General features: G+C 39.7%; 1 protein-coding gene across 3 annotated transcripts in view; it reads left to right on the top strand.

Annotated features, from left to right (window-relative positions):
• The first annotated feature begins 4117 nt into the window (after positions 1-4117).
• plpp1a (phospholipid phosphatase 1a) overlaps positions 4118-16614 on the top strand; it is a 13845-nt gene continuing 1348 nt past the window's right edge. Inside the window, exons 1-5 of one of the 3 annotated variants that reach the window (XM_070924930.1) lie at positions 4118-4286; positions 9293-9444; positions 11061-11341; positions 13866-13923; positions 15657-15833. In XM_070924930.1, coding sequence (XP_070781031.1) covers positions 4229-4286; positions 9293-9444; positions 11061-11341; positions 13866-13923; positions 15657-15833 — 726 coding nt within the window. In that variant the 5' untranslated portion in view covers positions 4118-4228. Of the gene's footprint in view, positions 4287-7485; positions 7641-9292; positions 9457-11060; positions 11342-13865; positions 13924-15656; positions 15834-16614 lie in introns of all 3 variants that reach the window. The other 2 variants (XM_070924931.1, XM_070924929.1) reach the window with 2 other exon arrangements.

Here is a 16614-nt window from a genome sequence, read left to right as displayed (position 1 = left end):
GGGGGGGGGGGGGGGGGGGGAGAGCTGGTCTGGCTCTGACAGAAGGTTAAAAAACCTGTTTATCAACACCTATAGAGCTCACCAATTATTATACGTTATATCTCTTATCCACACAAAAGGTTTCTTTTTACGGGTGGTTATGTGCTGGACTATTTCTTGACTATTTCTTGGCCGAAATAGTCAAGAAATAGTGAGAAAAAGATTTTATTTCCTTTGGACAGAGCCAGGCTAGCTTAGTGAGCTTTAGAGATGCTGGTAGGCAGATTTTTTTGCCAGGTGAGCTGTTTTCACCTGCATCCAGTCTTTACGCTAAGCTAAGCTAACCGTGTCCTTGCTGTAGCTTCATATTTAGCGTACAGAGATAAGATTGGTGCCAATCTTCTCATCTAACTCTCAGCAAATTATTCCTTTAATGAAAAATGTGAAGACTTTTTACTTTTCAAGGACTCAGAGCACTTTGTTGCTCTGTAAAGGACAACTTAATATTAAGATTCATTTCAACTAAACTGATTGAACTTCTTGAGGAATCGATCTCCACAACAGGAGGGGACTTTTTTTTTGTTAGACACAAATCAACAGATCTCCTGTTTAAATCCTCCACCTGTAATTTAATGTCCATTTTTAACTTCATCAGTAACTGCATTAAGGTCTTTCAGAAAGACAACATAGAACCTAAAATAAGTGGAGTCTCTCTGAACCGTGTGCCTTCTGTGAGTAAAACCTGAGCACTGTCTCCTCAGGATGGCCAGTGAAAAGTGAACCAACCTACAGGTTTATATGTGTAGGGAGACAGGGCCACCTAGTGGACTGAAAGTGAACAACATGTTTGTGAATAAACAATGAAGGACTTGTTTCAAGCCTGGAATGGCCTTGTAAAACACATTTTTTTTAAATATAAATTATTGATCAGTAATCTTCTTCCTTTATTTATGTTTGTTATTATTTTGTAAATGCCACCATTTATATGGAATATGATTTCTGATGGACTAGTATTATGTGTGGGCCATTCACCTCTGTAACGAAGTGAGAATGATGCTGAGTCAAAGAAAAACATGCTGTGAATTATAGTATCTGTAGGTATTTGTCAGTTAAATTAAGGTTTTCCTCAAAAGCCTTCTGAGTACGAGACATATGTGTTTATGGCCAAAATGGAACTGAAGATAAGTTTATTTTTAAAACGTTTAATATAAAAGATAAAACATAATGTAGACTAATTTGTGTTTTTTCTATTCATTTGTGGACACATATTGGATAGATAAAGGAGAAAAAAAATGACTGACTGACAGTAATACTGTTCATTGTCCTGACATGACGATGGCTTAACTTAAGTCAGAATGAGACTATTGATCCTAATATTTTTGTTTCTGTCAATCAAATGTGACTCTGTGTGTGCCTCGTCATAAATATACACGCAGAGTGCAATAATAAAGACAAAATGTGACATTACATGTATTCCTGAGCAGTCACAGAAACTGGAGGTTTAGAGATATAACTTCCTCGATGGTTACTTCATATTTGTTTTTAATGTAGTCTCCCATAAATCTTGCTCCAGCACTTCTTCAGTCCTTAGAGGAAATCAAAACAAGCTGTACTTTCGGTGGACGACCAAAGATGTGAAAAGAGGCACTTTTTGAATCATGTTTTTATTGTTTGCCATTGAAACATTCCTTGTAATCATGTCAAGTTTTTCACTTCATGTAAATTAGTTGAATAAAACATATTTGTGCATTGTGTATATTTCATTATGATGTGTTCGCTTATGTCATCTGCTGTAATTATCAAGTCTTATCCAGAAGTAAGGTGGAATATTCGACTTCCATTTCTTGGGTCGCCCATTATGATACATGTAATAATACAAAAATATAATTGACTTATATTTTTTTCATTTAGCTTTATTTTATGCTCAGGGGCAAGTTGGAGACCCAAAGTGTTCAGTATTGATTAATTACGAACTAAATAATGGACAAAATATGTAACATAACCATAAAATTGTGAAATGTATTCATTTATGTATTCATTTATTTATTTTATTTCAACAGTTTTTATTTCAAAATTGCAGTTTTTCTGTTTTATCTCACTTTTTTTTTCTCCAATGGCTATTTGATGTCATTATGACACTTTTAATCACAAAGTCTTCACCTGAATGATAATAATCCATCCAGTTGAATGTCTTTGGTCCATTCACACAGGTATTTTCAATTGCTTTGCCTAATTAAACCTTCTCTCGTATTTTATTTTAAAAATATTTTAGTACAGAATTGTTTTAGTATTGTATTAGTGTAGCTTAACCTCCAAAGCACTAGATGGGGTTAGTGAGCTAATACCAATGTCAGTTATGATTACTGCTGACCTGACTTCCTCTGTGCTCCTGAAGTGAACATGCCATAGTAACTTTAACAGATAATTAGATAATATACCTAGCCTATCCATACTGAGATTAATATTCATTGATTAAGGCTATAAATGACAGACAGATCAGTGTATATAAGCATTATCACATCATCTAAGAAATTGGGGAAATGTATAGTTTGATGTTTTCTCAGTATATTTAAATTTCAGTTAGTTAACGACTGGCTTTCTGTAATTCCCTGGGTAATAACATTTTACTGTGCAGGTAATGCCAGAGTTGATCAAATCAGATATGAACTCTACAGGACTGTGGAGTTTCCTTGGCTGTTAATGAGTCACCATGACATATCTGAGCAGGAATGTAGCTCTGGATTAAAAACTGACATCTTACAAATCCTTTCAAACAAACAAGACACACAGTTTTGGCAGCTGCTGTTTTGTTTTACTACAATAATGTGATGTAGTTGTAAAGGAATACACACATGGGAGGAGGTTTACATTAATTAACCACAGAAATGCTTCAGACTCATTCAGACAAAACAGTGTCATCCATGCTCCCCACCTAAGGTGCATATATGTAGCTATATGATTAATATCATAATAAAATATTTAAAAATTTAAACTCACAGACCATGCTTTGTTAGCAGGCAGAAAATCTGTGGAAATATTTCACTTTTATATATATGTCACTTTTCCAGGCAGACAGAAGACTTTGCTCTCTTGCGATGAGAAAAGATAGTAGCCAGTTAGCTTAGCTTAGCTTAACAAAAAGACTGGAAACAGGGGGAAACCTCCAGCTTTCCCATATTAACAAAATCTCTGATTGATACATCATTTTTTTGTACATTAAACAAACAAGATGTAAGTGTAGAAATTACACATCAGTGTTGTGGAGAGTTGTGCTCAGTAACTTCCTGGAGTCTAGGTTTGGCCATGAGGTTACCGGGCAACCAGGGGAGACTCCAGGAAGTCACTGCGCCTGGCCAGGAAATAGTCCAGCACATATCCCTCCGTAACACCGCAATGTTTTTAGACTTCAGTTTTTGTACGGTTTACACAAACAAAAGTTATAACGTGTAAATGAATGAGCTTTAGAGGTGTGGGTAGTGGGATTTTGTTACCAATGAACAGAGCCACGCTAGCTGTTTCCACTCTTTGTGCGAAGATTGGTTAGCTAACCGGTTGCTGGCTGTAGCTTCATATTAGTTTCTTATATATAATGGACTGACATGAGAGTGGCATTTATCTTCCAACGTTTTGACTTTTCTTTTAAGTTTTTGTGAAGGCACAAATCAGTTACTGAGTGATGTACTGCGCGCACAAATGAGGTTAAGCATCTTATTTCCGATATTTCCGCTAGCACATGAAGGCAGCACCAGGCCCACCGCTGCGGTCGCCCTCGGAGATTCCGGGTCCGTCAAACGGCTTGTGCGCCACCGGTTACACACACCGGACCTGAACAGGTGTTCGTCCAAATGGTCGCCCCCCCAGTGAGAGCGAGTGTTTGTCTTATTTAACAGCTTTAAAACCACCATGAGAGACCTGTGGAGTTACCGGCTCTGCTGCAGTCCACCGCCCCCAAACAACAACAACAACAACAGCAGCAGCAGCATCGACACGCATTCTCATTTCTCCTCTTGATATGTGCTTTCCTGCGGCCCGGGCGGTCTGCGTGTTCCTTACGAGGGCGTCTACGTTTCATTGTGTTTTTATACAGTTTGCTGTTGCGACTTTCTGATCTCACACTCGATCGGAAACCATTGCAGCAGCAGCAGCAGCGACGACGTCCCAAGGAGGAGCATCCATCCCCCTGGTGTTTATTACAGGAGAGGACGCACCACAAGCCAGGGACTCGAGACAGAGACAGACACGAGCAAACATGTTCGAGGCGAGAGGGATCCCCTTTGTCCTGCTTGACATAGTCTGTCTTGTTCTAGGTATGTATTTAAATGCCTTTTTACTGACTGCTGTGGACTGTCTGTTTGTTGCTGCTATTATTGATGTAAGCCGATTTGTGACCTGATATAATCCCTCTGTTTGGATATTTAACTGCCTGCCATCACGTGTCGGGAGTGGTGAATATTGTAGTTGTAGTGTGATTTACTGATAATTTGCTGCAGTTAACACAGTTTTATTTCAACCTCTAACGGTACCACTAATCAAACAAAATCTTTAAATCTATATAGTATATTTCTAAGTAGGTTGCTATAGTTTTACTCCTCAATACAATTAAGATGACATGTTCTTTGTTACCATTGTATGCAAATTGGTGCCACGCCAACGTCCTTTCAGTTGTTTCAGGTGCTCACAGGCATCTAAGGGTTAAAAAGGATGCTATTTTCTTGAGTGCAACAATATGTAATAATGCATTAGATACACCATAACCCTCATAATTCCTATCATTGATATTGTATTAATTATATTGAAACCCTATTATTATATAATGTTTCCAAAATTAGAAGTTATAGTCACTGTCATATTATAAGTCATATATGCCTGATTTCTACTCATGTAAACCAAGTTTCTAACATTAATTCAAGGTGTTGCTGAGAAACTATGTTATACAATAGCGTTACCACCTTACAGGATATGTTGTAAACCCACGTTCCAGCACTGACTCACTTAAGTTTCCTGGTTCATGTGACCACATGTCTTTCCCTCAGGAGGTCTAAAATCAGTCCATGGGAGGTCACTTATACTCACATCAGGCCTGAAATTACATTCAGATTAAAACATGTGTGAACTACAGTATGACAGTTCATTTTACCGTCGTTATCACATATTAAACGCTATCTGAAAGTGTGGTGACACTTCAGAGTTGTCATTTCTTATTTTTTCTGAGCATGAGTCTGAAAGTCTTTACATTTGAATATATGAATCATTGTATAACTGCTCGTGGGCCTCTCGGGTTTCAGTTTTGCAGTGTAGGCACTGACGATGTCTCTGGGGCTTTACTGCTTTTTAAATCTGATTATGAATGATTGATGCATTCCATGACTCATGAAGTTATATCTTCCCTTGCATCTTCTATAGAATATCTTAAAATTACACATTTGTTGCTTTCAGGGTTAAAAGAAATACTCTGCTTGAAGTGTAAATTGTGTCTGATATGGTATAAGTTCAACTACCTATTTCTTTTAAACTCTTTAGTCCTTCTTCCTCATTGAAAAATCCAGAATCTATGAATGAATCTATGCAAAGATTGTTTGTTTCGTGACTGGAGGGGGACTAAATTATTGCTAAATGTCCAAAACTACAGACCCATTTTATATTGCACAATTCTGTAAGTGCGGCAGTATGACTGTACGAACTCAGTGTGCTATCTGGATGCAGAACCAGACTTGATTATTCAGCTAACGATTAAATTATACGCAAGCATCTGTGATAGTCTGTTTCCAGAGGCTGTTTCCAACAGTCATGCATCGCTGCATCTTACTAAACATGCACATACACGTAGTAAGGTTTAGCTCGTAAGAACACGGCTTGATAAATGCAAGAACTTGGATATTATTTATTTTCTCTGAGGTGCATAATGTGCAGAGAGAGAGGATGGTTGTCCTGGTTTGCCTACACAGCTGATTCAGTTTGGTTTTTAACACAATTACTGAGCAGGCTGCTCAGGCTTGAGTCTTAAATGGAAAAGAACAAACGTGTATTCATGTTAAAATATCCACATTTTAATTTTTCTGCCTGTGTGTTTGTCTTGGGAAGTCCCTTAGTTGCTGAGTTAAAGAGAAGAGAAGTGTAACACTGGATAGTGGCTTTTGGGCGTCCTGCCGTTGCCTGTCCGGACTTTCTGGCATTTCCAGCTGTTGTAGCCAGTCAGCTTAGGATGGTACAGCTGACAGTGTCAACAGCTGCAGAAATGACCGACAGAACAGAAACACCAGAAATAATTAAAAAGTAGTTAGTGGTTGATGGTGTATCTTCATGTGATGTCTTGTGTCTGTGCGTATTCTGCCTTTTGTGGCTTGTTAATGTGCATTACTGCTCAATAATAGACCCTCATTTTCTGCTCAAATGGACGATCAACTGTGTCTTCTCCCCACTATACAATGGGCTAAACGGGCCAAACAACCAGAGAAATGACAACGGCTTTACATTCAGACTTTGAACTGTCAAAACCTATTAGGATAATTTGTTATCTTTATGGTATTTTATCTGAGGGGAGTGCTTAGCTATGTCCACAGCTTATTTCACACCAATGTGAGTCAGTACTCCAACAAAAAAAGCTTCTCATATCCTCCCTGCTGAAAAATGGCCCAAAGATAACATCATTTTTTGGTGTAATGAAGTCACTGCTGTCCAGGTTTTTTTACTGCGAAATGCACATTGTTGAGCTCAGTAATGCACATTTTTTAAGGCTCACAGTCAAAGGATATGACTGGTAATACTTTCTATTTTTCTTATTGTGAAAAAAAGACCAAAACTTACAATGAATTGAGCCTAACAACACGTATTGTCTATATGTAGCCTGATGTAGCTTATTCTTATGTGCCATGGAGCTCGATTGTTGTCCAAAAACTATTAAAAACACATGAATGAGCCATGCTGTTGCACTGAATGACATGTTCCTCCATTATAATAAACAAAGATGAGTTGATCCCACATACACGTCATGTTCATCGTACTGTAAATACTCACTACAGTGCCAAATAAAAGCACTATTTAATCCTGTTTGAGTAACGTTTGCTAGAAACGACAGGAACCAGCAGTTTAAGGATATTATTTAGCCTTTTAAAGAAATGTTTTTAAAGATTTAAGTCTTCAGTAGGAACAAATGTGCTTGGGGCTGAGTGTTGTAACATACAGAGAAACAGATGAATGCATTGTTGGTTTTGGTCTTTTAATTTGATGACAATATGAAAATATAGAAAAAAGCCAGTCTTTTAGCTGGACTGCCAGAAAGGTTGGGGTCTCTCGTTTCTGCCACAAAGATTTACAGATTTGATTTGGCTCTTCTACAGTTTGTTATGGCGTTAAAGAGCACCATCATCCTCTAACATCAGACACTCACTTCTATCTGAGAGATGACAGATTTGACGACCTCAACACTTTGTGTTGGCATCCTCACTTTCTCTTCCATTGCTTTGTTTTTCCCGTTTGACCTCTTCCTCCTGATCTCTCCGTCCACAGGAGGTCTGCCTCTGGCAGCCTTTAACCTGGGTAAGATCCGCCCCTATCAGAGGGGCTTTTTCTGTAACGACGACAGCATCAAGTACCCTTTCCACAACAGCACAATCACCTCCACAGTGCTCTACACTGTGGGCTTCGCCCTGCCCATTAGCTGCGTAAGTAGGAGTCAGTCGAGGCAGGTTCGACACGAGATGCATGGCTGGTCTCATGGCAAATATCTTTACTTGTCAACCGCAGGTGTAACTAATGACTAACTAGTGACGGGGCCTCGGCTCTGGTATGATGCACGCTGGTTCACTGGCACACCTTCATGGAAAGCATTTGTGCTTTTCCTGCCATGACAAGTCAAAATATCTGCTGTGAGAAAGGTCTGCTGGGACTGATAGAGCCGGCAAGACCAAACTTCAGAGCCTAGTTTAGGGCATATTCAGAGTGGCTAGCTTTCCGTTTGATAATACAGATTATAATTTATATTGTTCAGTAGCTATTACAATAGCACAGCGTCCTGTTATTGAACACAGTATATTTTATTTAGTTCTGATATTGTTTCCTTGTGACATTATTGGAGGTGTAGAGCTCTTACAGTAAAGGCAAAGGAGGATGTCCACTTAAAAACAATTAATACAAAATAACATCAGCCAGAGTCAATGTTAAATCCTGTTCCATCAACACACAAAAAAACTGTCCTGGAGTGTATTCTTTCACCAACATCTCGGCTGCTGTAAAAAAAAAAAGCTCTCAGGTCAAGTCAATGTTTAGTTTCCTAACATATTTATTATTGTCAATGAACAGTTCAACGCCCAACGTTCAACATTTGGACCAAACTCAATCTCATACAAAAGACCCAAAATACAAATAAATTTAGGCTTTAATGAATTGGCAGTGTACTATTTCTGCTTCAACATATATCATAGAATATGGATAATATGAAGTAACGTCAGGCTTATCTTTCTGCTTTTTGCTTTTAATTGAATCATTTTGTTTTTAATGTTAATCTATTTGGTGGACTTTCTATTGCTGTTGTTAATTAGTGCAACAGACATGCTGGCTGTGACCCTCTGTTCCTCAAAATAGCAGGAATGCTCTTCTGGAACACAGCGATTGTTTCTCGAGATCGACAGGAAAGAACGTGCTGCTGCTGGTGTGTGTGTGTCTGCTTTCCGTTGTTGCTTTGTGGTGTCTGTCTGTGGTCTTTTATGTATCATGAGTAATCGTGACACCAATCTGTGACACTTTTTTGTTGTTGTTTGTTTTTAACAACTCACTTCGTCGTAGGGAGAGGTTAAGTGCGTTGGTCTCCTTAAAAGAAGAAACGACAAGTGTCCGTATGTCAGAGAGGAAGTGAATGAGAAAGTGTCTAACGTGTTTCATGTTTCGGTCATGTAAAGGGTGTCTGTGGTCTTCTTGAGTGAGAGTGAGAGTTAAACTAAAGGAACTGAAGCCAGTGTAGAAACACTCCTGCAGCAATCATCACACCTTCAAAGAGACTTCTCAACAACCTGCTCAGAAAATGTAATTTTTGATGCTCTTGAGTTCTCTATGAACATCCACTCATTAACAGCAATTAACTGTCTTGTTGCCGTGCCAACACTTTAACCATTAATATTTGCACCCTAATGTTCCTGAAAGTTGGCAAGGACGGCGCTCGCTGCCTTCAGAGGATGCAACGTTTGGTGTGACCCTCTCACACAGCTGCTGCCTGCTGCTTTGCACGGGCACACAGTGTTGCATCATGGGTAGGGGTCTGAGGCCCAGTGACATGACCTGTAACCTGTATTTTTTTTTTCTCTCATTGCTTCTCTGCTAGCTGGACTCCCATTTGTAATACTCAATGTGCAGCACAGTCCTTTCCGCCGAGGCTTTTTCTGTAATGATGATACAATCAAGTACCCTCATAAAGAAGACACCATTTCCTATCAGTTGTTAGGAGGTGTCATGATTCCCGTCACAATACTCACTGTAAGTGCACCTGTTTTGTTTTCTGCTAACGGTTATCACTTATACTTATATTCCTTATGTACTGCTTACCTTGATCCGCCTTTACACTTCTCTCTTTTCTCTGAATCCATGTTTGCTGCTAAATACTTAATTCTGTAATAATCTACGTGTGTTTTTAATTGCTTGCATAAGCCACCACTACCATTAGCTGTAAGTTAATATACTAACCGCATGTGGTAGAATATGTTGTCTCAAACTTTGTACTTTTCAAAACACTAACATTTGAAGATGAGGCAGAAAGTTTCACTTCAGGACTTTTATTTTGAAATTTATGAGCCTGCAGCTGCTGCAGAAAGAACAGATGTGAAACTCTTCACAAGCAGCGAAGCGGTAACCTCGGTCGGTTGATGCTGAATGGAATTGAAAAAATGTGATCGCACTTCAAGAGACTCAGTCGATCAAGTATATAAACAGTGAAAATATCCTTTTACTGAAGACGTTTTACAAACACTGCAGGTTTTATCTTATCTATCTTAGAATAATAATCTTTAGCTGCAGCAAGTTAAATAAACACAAACAAAACATCAACAGTAGCTGTTAGTTTTCCTATTGAAGGCTTTTAAAGAGGCAGGTAGCAGAGCGGTAGCAATAAGGGCCCGCCAGCAGCCTTCTTGTGAGATGAGTGTAACCCCTGTGGGCCTGTTATCTGTTAACACATTCTCGTGCACCTGAACCACAACATTTGCAACAAGAGGAATTCATGAGTCATTCCTCTGACGACTCACATGCAGTATGAACACATGCGTACACGCCCAGATACACAAAAATGTTTTACTACGAGATCCAATGAGAAGCATTTGATTTCAACCTTTAGATCAAACAAAATGTTTATTATTTTAAGTGGACATCATCCTGCGGCCATGACACTTTCATCTCAGAGAGGTTCAGTCGGTTGAAACCAAATCTGTCAGATGAGCATTCCTCTATAATGTAATGGAGAGTGGACTTAAAGGGATAGTTTGACATTTTGGGAAATAATCTTTTTCGCTTTCTTGCAGAGCATTAGATTAGCAGGTCAATACCAATCCCATATCTGTCCATTAAAAATTAAGCTACAGCCAGGAGGTGGTTAGCTTAGCTTAGCATACAGACTGGAAACAGGGGGAAACAACTAGCCTGGCTCTGTGTAACGGTAAGAAATCCACCTACCAGCTCCTCTAAAGCTCACTAATTAACACGTTACATCTTGTGTGTTTAATCCATATAGAAGTTGTAGTGGTGCTTGGTAGACTGGTTTTGCTAGCTGTTTCCCCCAGTTTTCAGTCTTAATGCTAAGCTGAGCTAACTGGCTGCTGGTGGTAGTTGCTATTTAGTGTACAGACATGAGAGAGGTATCAATCTTCTCGTCTGACTCTCCGCAAGAATGTGAGTACGTCCCAAAAAGTCAAACTATTCCTTTAAATGCTCTTATACAAACGCGAGCTTTGTGTGAAGATTTTATTTTAGACCCAGTCGGTGATGGTTAGGGAATATTGCTGGCTCTGATGTTGTAGATTTCATTCAGTTGCATCTTTAATTTTCTTGTATTTCTGTACAAACCTCTAACTCTGTATCCTTTCCCCCCCTCCCCCTTCCAGATGATCTTTGGCGAGTGCCTTTTAGTTTATCTGAAGCGCATCAAATCCAAGTCCTCTTTCGGCAGCTACGTTGCCTGTGTTTACAAAGCCGTCGGTACCTTCCTTTTTGGCGCTGCGATGAGCCAGTCTCTGACCGATATAGCCAAGTACTCTATTGGCCGGCTCAGGCCGCACTTCCTGGATGTGTGCAAACCTGATTGGAGGCTTATCAACTGTTCGGCAGGGGCTTATATTGAGGACTTCACCTGCACTGGAGACCCGACCAAGGTCAATGAGGGCAGGTAGGTGTTGCCATACCTCCAAACTTGTTTCTTTTATAGCATTCAGAAAGAACAATGTAGAGTTGCAACTATTAACCATTTAATCTATTAACTATTTTGATAATTCACTGGCTGGTTCCAGATTTGAAGCTTTTCTTTGTCATATATAAATATTTTTGGCTTTTGGACTGTATATATATAAATATAAATAGGTCACTTTTGGCTGTGGGAAATTTTAACAGCATTTTTCTGACATTTTATAGACAATCGCTGATGTAATAAACATCGATGAATTGGTTCATGATTTCAGATGTTTTGCCGCTGAAATTAGCTACTCATTTAAACCTGTAGCACTCCATGTTCTTGAGTTGTTGCTCAGCAGATTAACGGATTCTGACAGAAAAAGCCCCAAACGTCTGTGCTCTCCATTGTTGTGTAACATGCTCGTGGTGTAAGTACAAAGAGCAAAGGTCAAATGTGTCACTGAACAACCTACGAATGATTATGTAATTTATAATGGTGATACAACTAGCATGGTATGCCCCTGTAAAGTTGTGCAACATTTAGTTTCTTATCAATATCTGCGTACAGATGACAGAACCATTTGCGAGACACGAGACCAGAGATACAAGGATTGAATAATAGCTTGTTATGATTTAGATCTGTATTCCTTATCAGCTCGGAGCAGAAGGAAGTATCGAGGGAGGAGAGGATATCCACTTCTCATTCTGGTGTAGGCACCACCAGCGAGACCAGCGGTAATTATAGAAGCAGAGGCCTAAATAGTGACATCAGCTGTGCCGATTGTATCCGTGTTAAGAAGGTTTATTATGGGCAACGAGGAACTTTCTACTCTGTTCTACTTTACTTAAAGGTGAAGTAGGTTATTCTGCTTGTAGGTGAGAGTGTTTGTTTTTAGTTTCCCTGAGGGTTAGGTAGCTGAGTAGAAATGTGCCCACCCACCCGTTTGCACTCCGGGTTATCTACTGTACATTTACCAGGGTGTGGTGCATGATGGTTGACATTTCCTGGAGCCACATTACTACTCTGCAGTCTTTTTTAATGTAGCATAATGAGACAAACATATATCAGCAGGCCAAGAGAGGGATCAGGCAGATATCGGGAGCTTTTAAGATTAATGTCAGGACCCATTATATTTCCAGCTCCTATGTATGTGTTTGCGACGGCCTGCAAGTCACTAACAGAGCTAATAAGTGCAGCAGGAGAGGAGAGCGTTGGTCGTGGTGGCCTGCGCAGGATCAGTTTACTGTAATATGATTCCTTCATGGCTTAGTTTAACCTCGCTATGAGAGAAGAGGCCTACTGTCAGAGCTGTATGTGTGTTTGTTTGCCTTTTAAGATGGTACTCATAGGTTGAGTGTGTAATGAAAAATATTGGGAATCCATAAGACACAAATACATTTTTCATCCCAGTTGATGCTATTAATGTATAATGAGTGGAGGCCTCACAGTCTGACCAGCCTGCAGTTTTAATGTGATGCCACACAGGTCGGCATTATTATTTCAGTTGTCAGTTGGGTTTTGTTACCAAGGTGTGTTTGATCAGCCAGGAGTGTCCACTGACAAACATGTAGGCTTTAAGCTAAATGCTGGTAAATGCTTTAAGCAGGTAGAATGCTTATCAAGTTCACCATCTTAGTTTTGTTAGCAAGCTAACTTTTGGTAATTAGCACTAAACACAAAGTACAGCTGAGGCTGATGGGAATATCATTAGTTCTGCAGGTATTTGGTCATAAACCAAAGTATTGGACAAATTACATTTTTGACCTGATCAGTCCATCTAGTATATATTGCGACGTCTGACCAGGTGAGTGAAAAACTTCGACCTGTTGAAGCCGCTTGATGGAAAGTTAAAGCATCACTAAAATTATTACATTTCATCCTCTTGGGACGATGAACATTTGTACTAAATGTCATGGCAATCCATCCAATAGGTGTGGTGGATTCGATTGACCAACTGACAGGCCAACATTGTTATTTCCGGAGCCAGACTAAAAAACACTCAAAACTAATGATATAGATGTTAGTTATTTGTCTACAGAACAGTTATTTTTTCACCAATCCATATTTGAGAGTCAATTCTGGTGATTAAAAAGTTATCCAGATAACTTAGCAGCGGGTCGTTGGTCCACACAGCTGTTCAGACTCTGAAACACACCTCATGTTACTCTACACCGTGAAGCCCCCTACCCTTCATCAAAGTGCCAGAGTTGAATAGCTCACCAAATAAGCAGGTGTACAGTGATATTACACAGTGTGTGTGTGTGTGTATCCATGGCTGTTGCTGTAAACGTGATCCAGACAACAGTACAAAAAAACACAGCACTGTTATTATAAACAGGAAGTAACCAAGGCACATCCCTCAACATCACTCTCAGGAGTCAACAAACACACTTACCTGTCAGTGAACATCGACGCCACCATGAATCCCAAATAAAGGTGCGGTGACGAATAGATGTAATGACATATTAATACAACAAGATGTCACGTCTTCTAAGTTGTTTCTCTTGTATTTCCATTGCAGGCTATCCTTCTACTCCGGCCACTCCTCTTTTTCCATGTACTGCATGCTGTTCCTGGCTGTAAGTATCTAAACCTGCAATCATATGGATTGGTATTTATTGGATCACTGTGTTCAGAGGCAGACTGCAGAACAGGATATTCTGGACACTCATGCGAGAACACAAATTATGTTTAAGTGTGAACACATTTTTAAAAATAAATTGTTGTCATGTTAATTGGCACATTAATCTTCTGAGCAAATGTGACGGTGATATCACTCAGATGTAAAAGAATAGTTTGACTTGCTGAGAGACCGGCGAGAAGATACCACTTTCATGTCCGTCCGTTAAATATAAAGCTACAGCCAGCAGCCGGTTAGCTGTGCTTAGCATACAGACTGGAAATGGGGGAAAACAGCTAGCCTGACTGTCCAAAATGAATCTGTATAAAAACCAAAATGTAATAATGTCAGTTTGGGGTCTTACAGGGAGTTATGTCCTGGACTATTTCTTGGCCGAGCGCAGTGACCTCCTCATAACTCCCCGTAAACTTGTCATTTTTACATGTCTGTCCGGTAAATATGCTACAGCCAGCTGTCAGTTAGCTTAGCATGAAGACTGGAAACAGGCGAATTGTCCTTTTTACACTTTGGTTTTTGAACGTATTAAACAAACAAGATATAATGTGTCGAGTCTGATCTTATCATCAAACTCTCAGAAAATCTCCTAAAATGTCGAACTATTCCTTTGAACTGCAGTGCTTAAAGATTTCTTTGTATTAATGACCTTGTGACAGTTATCATCAGCAGCGCTGTTGTGGTCAGAGAAATGCAGCGTCTTTGAGTACCCTCTGTTGTGTTTGTTCAGAGCAGATTTTATCCAGCCCAGCCCTGATAAACTTTATGGGCTGCTGATTCATTCAACACCAGCAGATATAAATAGACACAGGGACAAAGTCCTGGCACCAACATAAAGCTCTCTCTCCCTCTAAATGGAGTGAATGTTCAATGAGAAACAGCAGCTGACATTTAAACATTTACCTACACACCCTGGAGTGCTTTTTTTTTTTTTTTCCTCATGCAGCCAATTACATGACAGCGTTTGCGTCAGAAAAGTGGATCTGGATGAAGCGGCTGAGCTTGTCCGCCTTGATTGAAACCAAAAGATCAGAAACGCCCTGTTTTTAATACAAACAAATGGAAAGTTGCCAAAATGGAACATGATGTTAAAATTCTCTCTGAGGAGGAAGTAAATAGTAGAGCTGATAACTTGGGTACATAAAAAGAGGATGTCTATTTAATTCAGGAACATTTTTCTGCTTCCCGCATGATAGATTTGCCTCGGTGCCATGCCATTGTTTCGACATCCGTTTATTCCAATAGACCCCAATAGTCGGTATAATGTCCCATTGCCCGAAAATACACACCGGCCCGGTTATCTCACTATGAGACCCAATAAATGCACACCAGAACACTAATCAGTCACTGAACTAACAACTGCAGGGAGAATGTGTATTTTCAGACAAATGGGCCTTCGGAGCAGTGGGCGTTTCTTTTCGGGATAACGGGCTGTCGGACAAATGGGCTTTCCGAGCAATGGGACATTTTTCGGACTGCTGGGGTTTTGGAATAATGGGCTGTCAGAACAATGTGCAGTCCCCTTTGTCTCTCGGGTGGTAATAGATTCATCTGCAAATCACTGCAGCTCATTTTCCTGCCACTCTTAGAGAGGAGAGTCACCCACCACAATGTAACCCTGTAAACATGGCTGCTCTACGGTATATTTAAAAAGCCCGCCCTGTGTGTGTGTCTCAGCTCTACCTGCAGGCTCGACTCCAGGCTGAGTGGGCGAGGCTGCTGAGACCCACAATCCAGTTTTTCCTGATTGCTGCCACAGTGTTCACAGGATTGTCAAGGGTGTCTGACTATAAACATCACTGGAGCGATGTGCTGACTGGACTCCTGCAGGGTGCCCTCATGGCTATCCTGGTGGTAAGTAGTGTGTCTTAATCTTATAGTTTTTATAGTTTTTCTACCTTTATTAGATAGCGATAGAAAGATTTGAACCAGGGATATCACTTTTGCTTTCTTGTGTTCGATGAGATGATAAATATGAAAACTACAACCAGGAGATGTTTAGCCTAGCATAGCATGAAGACTGGAAGCAGGGGGAAACAGCTAGTCTGGCACTGTCAATGTAAAAGAGTCTACAGGCATGCTAACTGCTCAGTAAGGCTGTACTCTAGCATTAGCATTAAAGACAAACATTCAAATACACCAATCTCTCGTGAAATAACTAACGTTACCACACAATTGTGTCTATGTAGGATCTCATCCCTCATAATAAGAATAAGCTGAAAAAAATAGTTTTCAGGGTCTTAAAATCTGGTCTGCCAGCTCCAATGCTCAATAATTAATATGTTGTATCTTGTTTAACACGCACAAAAAACTAAATATAAAAACAATTACTTGTGGTTTTACAGGGAGTACATGTGGATGAGTTCATTAGTGAGCATTAGAGGTGCTGGTGGGCAGATTTTTTTTCATTTGTTCATTATGCTAACTAACTCCTGGATGTAGCTTCATATTTAACGGACAGACATGAGAGTGGTATCGATCTTTACATCCAACTCTCAGAATGTTATGTATTTCTCAAAATGTCAAACTATTAATCTGAAGTTGTTACTGATTCATCTCCCTAGACTGATGTTTTTTTAAGCAGAGCACAGATGCAAATATTTAATCCTCATTCCCATCTACGCCTTTTTTTTAA

The sequence above is a fragment of the Enoplosus armatus genome, chromosome 18, assembly GCF_043641665.1.
Source record: "Enoplosus armatus isolate fEnoArm2 chromosome 18, fEnoArm2.hap1, whole genome shotgun sequence".
Classification (NCBI taxonomy): domain Eukaryota; kingdom Metazoa; phylum Chordata; class Actinopteri; order Centrarchiformes; family Enoplosidae; genus Enoplosus; species Enoplosus armatus.
Note: the sequence above shows the minus strand (reverse complement) of the source record. Positions and strands in the feature narration are given on the sequence as shown.